The sequence below is a fragment of the Gavialis gangeticus genome, unplaced genomic scaffold (genome assembly GCF_001723915.1).
Source record: "Gavialis gangeticus isolate Ggan-Ray unplaced genomic scaffold, GavGan_comp1, whole genome shotgun sequence".
In the NCBI taxonomy this organism is placed as follows: Eukaryota; Metazoa; Chordata; order Crocodylia; family Gavialidae; genus Gavialis; species Gavialis gangeticus.
The window spans coordinates 28,981,738-28,990,480 of record NW_017729025.1 but is presented as its reverse complement, the minus strand read 5'-3'; the positions used below and the strand labels follow the sequence as shown (position 1 = coordinate 28,990,480).

The 8,743-nt window shown below is 44.7% G+C and overlaps 1 protein-coding gene across 5 annotated transcripts in view; it reads left to right on the top strand.

Moving 5' to 3' along the window:
- EML1 (echinoderm microtubule associated protein like 1) overlaps positions 1-8,743 on the top strand; it is a 312,189-nt gene that overhangs the window by 169,186 nt on the left and 134,260 nt on the right. For all 5 annotated transcript variants that reach the window (XM_019518578.1, XM_019518580.1, XM_019518577.1 and 2 more), the window contains exon 3: positions 394-526. In XM_019518578.1, the coding sequence (XP_019374123.1) occupies positions 394-526 (133 nt within the window). The remainder of the gene's footprint in view (positions 1-393; positions 527-8,743) is intronic.

Genomic DNA, 8,743 nt, shown 5'->3' with positions numbered 1-8,743 from the left:
AAAAAAAAAAAAGGATTTGCCTCTTACATGAGAGATTTAGCTAATAGAATTCCAGAATTCTAGAACAGTAGGTTCATTGTAATGAGACGTATTTGAATGCAGTATATTATTCAAGCTGAACTTTTTGATAGTTTTGTTTATATTCAGTTTGAACTCAAACTCATACTTGCTTGCAAGATTACTTCCTTTTAATAATAAGCCTATGCTGCAGATTTAGTTAATTTATCCATTGTAAGTTTTAAGTCCCCAGTATAATGAAACAAAGGAAACACATTATAGAGGTATTTTTGAAGTATGTTACATTTTTGTTGTCTGCAGTTATAAAGATGTTATACTTATTCAGTGTATACATGTCCGTGTAGACTGTGACTTCATCATCTGCTTGTCTTACAGCAAGACCCCTGGTACAAACACTGCCTTTAAGGACAACTGTTAATAATGGAACTGTGTTACCAAAGAAACCAAGTGGCTCTCTACCTTCCCCATCAGGAACCAGGAAGGAAACTGTATCGCCAGCAACAAAAAGGTTGGTTTAAACCAGAAACATTATTAAACTACTTGAGAAAATAGCAAATCTCGTGTGTTTATCTCTGATTAGAACTTACATGTGCAATTTTTTCTCTCTAGATAATGACAAAGTAATTGTTTAAATAATTAAAACTTGAATTAGTTACACTCTTGTAGGAGTGCTGTATTTACTTGAATCCAAGATGAGGTTCATTCTCCCCATTCAACATAGGGATGGGGGGAAGCCATGTCTTAGATTTAAGTAGCAGCCCACGGTAGACACCTGCTCTGGCCATGGCTCCAGGCCCAACCTGGGGGAGACCATGTGGTGCAGAGTTGGGGGAGCGTGGGGGAGACCACTCAGGGACAGGGATGCTGCTGTGGCTTTGGCTCCAGCCCAGGGCCAAAACTGTTGCCATTTGTGTTACCTCATCAGGGATGGAGCTGGAGCCAGAGCTGCTGCATAGAGTAAGTGGTGGCAGACAGTGGAGCAGGCACCAAGGGGAGGGAAGGTGCAAGGGGCATAAGCACCTGGGGGCGGCAAGGGGCAAGGTTCAGGCTGCCTTTTCCCTTGCTGCCGCTTTCCCTCCCACTTATCCCTCTGCTCTTGCCTTGAGGGGTGGGGGAAAATTAATTCAAGATTTAATACATTTATAATGTTCCACGTATAGAATCTAATTATTAGGGTGTTGTCTTAAATTTGGTTGCTTTCAATTCAGGTAAATGCAGTACTGAAATTTTATCTCTCTTCTCATGCTGAATTAATCAGGATTAATCTTACTGTAGTAATTTTTAAAGGAATATATAATACTTTGTCTATATTTATGTGTTGTTCTCTTCCCTCTGCAATCTACCAGGAGGTTAAAAGGAGACTCTTTCTACTTTATTTTGTGACATCCTAAAATGTGGTTCCAGGATTCTGTCATAGGCAGTGGAAGAAATGAAATATAGGGAAAGTTAGTAGTATGGTCACAAAGATTTACATGACTATTGCTTCATTTCTCTCATTCAGATGATTTTATGTAGAAGTAAAATATTCTTGGTTGTTTAGGGAAGTTAATGTATTTCACAATGATTAGCAAATACTTTATATTAGGATTGTCCAACTGGTAGCGTATGGGCTGCATCCAGCCCATGAGGGGTTAATGTGCAGCCTCAGGGTACTACCCAACTGCTGTTCCCCTCATTACTTCTGCTCCTGCAGCAGTCTGGGTCTTTGACATAGGTAAGCTCAGAGGGAGTGGGCCCTGTGAGCTTGTTGCCCACGTACTGGAAGGGATGGGTGAGCCTTCTGGGCACAGCAGTGCCAGTAGTGGGGTTTATGTGGCAGAGGTGGGAGTGGATCACTTGAGCATTGGCTGCAGCAAGAAGGATCATGCAGCACTGATGGGGGGGATGTTGGGAGGGATTTATGGAGGGTGGAGGATGTGTGTGAAGGAGTAGTGGAGGGGGACCCCTGCCACATGCCCCCCCTCCCCCACCCCCATGGTGCACAGCCCCTGGAAGGGGTGTGGGTGGGCAATGGGTGGCTGGGGTGGGGATTGAGGTGGCAGTTGGGTCTGTATTCTTATGCGATGGCAGCAGGGTTATGTGTGAGAGAGAGGGAGAGATTTCGGGGGAGGGAGAAGTGGCCACTAGAGCTGGGCTTGGAGGCCTCCTGCCCCATAGAGTAGACTGTGCAGGGGGAGGCCAGCCTGGAAGGGAAGAGGCGTGCCCAGCCCAGAGCCAGCAGTAGGGATCCAGGTGGGGGTAGACGAGGCAGCTGATCCCCTGGCTATTTGGGGCCAGGAGGACACGCTTCAATAGTTCAAAACAGGCTACCACAATGAGCACTTCTTCCGGGTGATAACTGCCCAGATGGCAGGACAGGGGCACCTGAAGATATGACAACAGTGCTGCATGAAGGCCAACTGTGCAGCCACAGCCCACTGGCAGCTGGCTCAGAGGTGCAGGTAGCTCTGCTGCAGTGCCTGTACCACAGTCCAGACAGCCGTGTGGTCCCCATCTGGGTTTGGCAGGCACACAGTCATGGGGCCTTAGGTCCAAGGAGGCAGATGCTGTCTCAGGTGGCAGCAGGTCACAGCTGGGCAGTAGCCCCCACTGCCAGGCTGCTGCAGTGGGTAGAGGGTGCACGGGCCACTCTAGGTCAGGGCTGCTGCAGCAGTCCAGCTGGCACAGGGGCTAGTGTCCCCACATACCAAGTGGCTGGGCCTCAGAAGCTCCTGAGAGCAAGTAGCCCTGAGCTGCTTGCCAGGGCAGCTTTTTGTACCACAGGGGCTAGCACAAGTGCTGGTCTCAGCCTCTAGCTCCCCCTGGCTGAAGATCTGAGAGGAGCTGGGCAGGGTCAGTTTGCCCCAAGTGACCCAATTTATCCTACACCAAAGTGCATGTTCGTGCGCGTGTGCTGAGGCACAAATCTCTGGCACAAATTTGTGCTGCTGCTATTTGAGCTGCTGCTAGTGCATGTGCTTGGATATGTGGACGCGCCCAGTGAGTCTTAATCTGCTATGCTCTTTAGTTGCCAAAGATCAGGTAAAATAAGACTTTATGTAGTCAGTTTCTCCTTGAATATTCCTCTGATTCCTGTGTTCCCATCCAGTTTTAAGTAGTAGTGATGCTCCCAGTTACAATAAAGGCAAGTTGTGGAGATGAAATATTGATGTGCCCACAACTGATGTATATTTGTAAAGGGAACTCTTTTTGTTAGGTGTGAGATGAAAACAGGTATTGTGCCATTAGCCACTCTCATGGTGAAAGGGGCTCAAGTTGTTGTCACAAAGCAACTCATACTCCATACCACCAAAAATGCAATCAGTAGCCATCATAGTGTTGTTTCTACCTGACTCAAATGGGTTGAACATCTATGACCTGGGGGCTCACTGTAGCTGCAGGTTTATCAGGTTTGCAAGAACCAGTTTTGCTGATAGGGCAAGAAGGTAAATATGAAAGAATGTTAATGGTAGTTGAATGTTTGAAGGAAGATGAGAAAATTTGCATTAAAAAAAACACTTGAGTGTTGCAGAAGTAAAGTATTAGTGATTTCGAATGTACTGGATTTTCAGGTTATTTTATTTTATTTTTTAAATCCCAGCATTAAAAAGGGGGGCGGGTAATTTGCTCAGGGTAACTGTAAACAAAACAGAAGGCAGGAATATTTTTTCCTTCATCTATATACATAGATGATCTTGTGATCTGTCTCTAGAAGTGCAGGATAGAATTTAAAGATCAAGAAGAAGGAGGTGGTCCTAACTTCGTTTGCAGTCGCCTTGTGCATTCCTGATTCTGCATGAGTTAGACATTTTGTCACACCATTCCTTGCAACCTCTGGGGATCATCTCTTCCTGTAATCCTTGCAAAGCATCATATTGCATTTACTGAAATCCAAGATGAGGTTTTTTCCACTATAAAAAGGCAGACTCTAGTGAACTTTGTGTGAACAGAAGGAGTTTGCTTAGGAAGTTCACTCAAGGAGGAAGCTAGTGAGCAGCAAACTGTATACATGTGTGCATGCATGTACAAAGGGTCCTGGTGTGAGTATTTGGTGTGCAGGTTCTTGTGGTGTAACAAAGATGATCAAGGATTTGGAAGGAAAATCACATGAGAAGAGGCTGAAGGAGCTAGTTATGCTCAGCTTGTGGAAAAGGAGCTTAAGAGGGGACATGATATCAGTCATCAAATGCTTGAAGGGCTGTCATAAAGAAGAGGGAAAGCACCTTTTCTCTCTTGCAGAGAGGAGGATGTACACCAATGACTTGAAGTTGCTGTGAAGTAAGTTTAGATTGGATATCTAGAAAAACTTTTTCACTGAGAGAATGGTGAGGCAGTGGAATAGATGGTCTAGGGAAGTTGTGTACTCTGTCATTGGAGGTGTTCAAGAAGAGGTTGGACGGCCACTGCTCAGGGATGATCTAGGCATAGCTATTCCAGTGTTCTACTATGGCTATTTCCCATGTCTCTGGGCTTTGTTGGTTGTTTCTTCCCCTCTCCCCTCCTCTTCATCTCCCTTTTTCCCCCCTGTATGTGTCGGGATGTTTTTAAGCCTTCCTCAGGTGCATAGGGTGTTGGCTCCAGCCAAGAGGGACTTCAGGTGGGGTGTTTCTGGCAGGAGGGTATTGCCCCTCAGGGTCAAACCAATCACCATATTTAGGGTCAGAAAATAATTTTATCCAGTGGTCAGATTGGCACAGACTGCGGGGTTTTTTGCTTTCCTCTGTAGTGGAGGTGGGGTGGAGTGGCATTGCTCTCTGTCCAGGACCTCTTGAACATATATTGACAACATTTCAGGATGTTGGCTGCCCTGGTTCCCCCTGCTTTACTTGTGGCAGGTTGGGCTGTTAGGTCTGTGTTGTGTCAGGCTTGATAGTAGTCTTATGGAGTTTAGAAGATGGTGTGTATTGGGATTGTTTAGATGGGGGCAATCCTGCCTTGGGCAGGAAGTTGGACTAAATGACCTTCAGCCATCCTTTTCAACCCTACTTCTAAACGGTTCTATGATTCCCTCATTGAACATGGTGGGGAAGCCCCTCATCTTGGGTTCAAGTAAGTTTGGGAAGGAGGTACACTCTTGTAAAAGTGCTGTATTTACTTGAACCCAAGTCAGTGCTGCAGCTGGTGCCCCCCACCTCCCCCTTGCAGGTCTGGCCTGCGTGTAGCCACTTAATGCTGGTAGCTGCACTGGCCCTGCCTCTCTGGGGTATGCTGAAGCTGCCATTGCCACAAGAACTGCTGCTTGGCTGGGCTGGGACCAGGGGTAGCAAATGATCTGTGTTCCCTGCTCTTGGCTTGAGCAAGGCCCCACCAGTTTTGGAGCTGTGAGGGGAAGGTAAGTAGCATGGTGGAGGGCAGAGGCACCAAGGCGGGGGATATGTGGTGAGGGCAGGTGCCAGGTGTGCAGGTACAGGGAGAGCAGGCAAGAACAGAATCAAGTGAGGAGGTTAGGCACCGGGGGGCACAGGTGCCAGGAGGTCCAGGCATTGCACAGGTGGGAGATGTGGGGTACACAGTCATCAGGATGTCAGGCACCAGGGTGGGAAAGTGGTGGGGGTGACAGGTGGCAAGCAGCAGGGGTCAGGCCAGTTCACTTGCCATTGCCCATGCCTCACCCAGTTGCCCCACAGCTGCAGTGGTGGGGGACACACAACTTTAAGATGACCCTCCAATAATTAAATTCTAGACATGGAAAATTCTTACAAATTTATACATTTTATCTATCTAGAATCTTATTATTGGGGGTCATCTTCAATTCAAATCAGTCTTTGATTCAGGTAAATAAGAGATATTTAAAAGAACCAGTATTCTGTGTCGATTTACACTGGACAATGCGTAGTTATCTACTTACATAGTGCTTTTCATACCAAAGAATTAAAAAATATTCTATTACTAGTAAATTTAGGAATTCCAGTAGCTTGATGGATATGTTAATAGAGCACAGGAGTGTTACATAGTAATAAGGACTTATATAACTTAAGAAATAACTTCTCACAATATTTCTATAAAAGAATTGTTTTTTAATACCTATTTTAAATATGCAGAGGTTTTTTGTTTTTTTTTTAAATTAAACAATTTCTCATGTCCTGGGAGTGGGGGAAGCACCTGGGAGTGGTGGGAATAGTTCCCTCCTCCCTGCATGGTCCCCCAGGAGCAAGGGCAGAGAAGTAGAAGCCTCCCCTCCCATCCCTATTCCCAGTGTTTCTGTCCTAACTGAACACAGCCCCCACACAGCCTGGATGGATCAGGAAGGAAACCCCTCTGGTGCTTCCCTCATCCCAGGGACAGTAGGGAAAGCAGCAGCATCAGGCAGGAGAAGTGGGGTGAGGAGAAGGAAAAGGGAAGGTGTGTCACCCCTCTGAGCAAGAAGCAGAAGGGAGGGGGGATTTTCACCAGTTTTAGGGACTTCAGAATGTCCCCAAGAGCTTCCCATGGTGCAGTCCAATTCAAAACGGGGATGCAGCTGGACCACTACATCCCCTCTGGATCTGCCCTGATCACTCGATTTGTGAAGCTAACTTCATTAATTAGAATTTGATCTTGCATGCTGCTGAGCCCCATTAACTACTGTTGACTTTACAGAGTGCTCAGCACTTCTCTGTAGCCAGCCCAGAAAGATGAGGAGAGATTTATCATCTTTATTCTGAGGATCTTATAAATGCAACATACTTAGTATTTTTTTACAGTATGAATGGGGAAATCATTTGGGAATATTGAATAGCAGGATTTGGAATGCTGTCCAAGTTATTCTGAATATTGTGTTAACATCCATGTAATAATTATTTGAAATCTGAATTCAGAATATGAGAGTAATTCGGTCTGTAGGAACAGCAGGTATTTTTATCCCTATGTTGTAATGTTGCTTGAAGTTCAGCGCTAAATACAAATTATGGCTCTGGAAGCAATCCAGTGCACAGTAGCAATGCTTTGTGCCCCTAAATAAAATCTAGATTTTTGTGATTGATATGGGATAGCTTTGTTTCTCATTAGTTCAAAGAAAAGAGGATAAAAATGTAGCGGGGGAAGAATGCGTACCATACCTTGCTCAGTAGGGATGCTGCTGCAGTGCATAGAATAGCATTTACTTTGGCTTTCAAAAGGAGACAATTACTCATTCTTTCTGTCTGAACAAATTGTAAGGTACAGCAATGGTGAAAAACTGAGTGTGGTAATCAAAAGGAGAAATACTACAAAAAGTGTGGTTTGCAGATAGAATTAAATGCCTTTAATATGATAAATTCCTATTCTTCAAAACAAGCAATGTATGATCTTTAGGAAACTGGCCGGTCTCTTAGAATTAATATTCTACATTCTGCACTCAGGACAGCAGTGATTTATAACTGGCATACATACAAAATGCATATGAAGCCTCAAATACTTTTTCCAGATTTGAATATCCTGAATAAAAAATGTTTTCAAATTGAACTCTGTTAAAATTACTATTCAATTTTACTGCATCCCTACCAATAAAAGATAATATTTCTTGCTTGTAGGCAGGCGCGTCTACACAAAATGGTTTACTGTGCAATAGATTAGTCTACTGTACAGTAAAGCATCAGTGTCTGCACATGCACAGTATTTACTACACTAAATTAGGCTGATGTGCTGTTTCCTAGCACCAAGAAATACAGGGACTAGATTAAATGTATAGTAGTGTGTGTGTAGACAGCTGATCAGGAACAAATTTCTCCTAGTCAGCCCGGGCGCGCGCGTGCGTGCGTGCGTGCGTGCGTGCGTGTGTGTGTGTGTGTGTGTGTAGGGGAGGGGGTGTCTCGCTTGTGCAGAAACTACCTGTGAGCCCAGTACCAAGCGGGTACTGTGCAGCAACTTCAGCGCACATCAATTGCACATGTAGATGCACGCAGCATAATTCAATAAAAGTTGTATAAGAATTCTTGAACCTGTTCTAATTAATGTAGAGGATGAGGAGGGAGAATATTTATAGTGAATATTGTGAATATTTTACCTAACCAGTTGGCAGACAAAACTCTTGCAGTAGAGGTGATATCTTTTATTAAACCCACTAAATAGTAGCAAAAAAATTCTTTCTTTCTTTTTGCTACTATTTAGTTGGTCTAATAAAAAGATGTCACTTCTATCCCAAGAGTTTTGTCTGCCTGTGCTTTCAGACCAACACGACTAACATCAATATCCCTTACTAACCAGTTAGAGTTTTAGCAATATTATATACAGTTTAAAATTAAATAGTAATTTGTTTTGATAAATTTGTTATGCATATTTCTGAACCCATGAATAATGTTGTAGTTTTGAACTTGAGTGCTGGATTTCTGTTTCTTGCTTTATTTAGGAGAGGTGGGTAGACTTTTAAGAATCAAAGAAATAAGAAAAAAATTCCAAAGAAATTCCCCCTTAGGCTTTTACACATCAAAAATAACTACATTAAAGCCAATGGTGTAACACTAATCTAAAATTTGTAAATTCAATAAATCCACTAAATTTCTTTTCAGCCCAGCTGAGGGCTTCCTAGGAACAGCATGGGGATCGCTGGGTCCTGGGCACAGGCGCAGGGAGCAGGACAAAGCAGTGGGTGGGACAGCTGCAGCTGGACTCATGTCCTGGTGCTGGGACAGAGCTGCTGCTGGGAGTGAGCTAGTGGGGGCAGGCAGGAGCTGCGGGTCAGGAGTGAGAGGCACTGATGGGGCTGTGGGTTGGGAGTGGAGGGCAAGGGTGTGGGCAGAGGCAGGGCAGTGGTATCCCACTGCTGTCTAGCACCCCACATCCTGGTCAG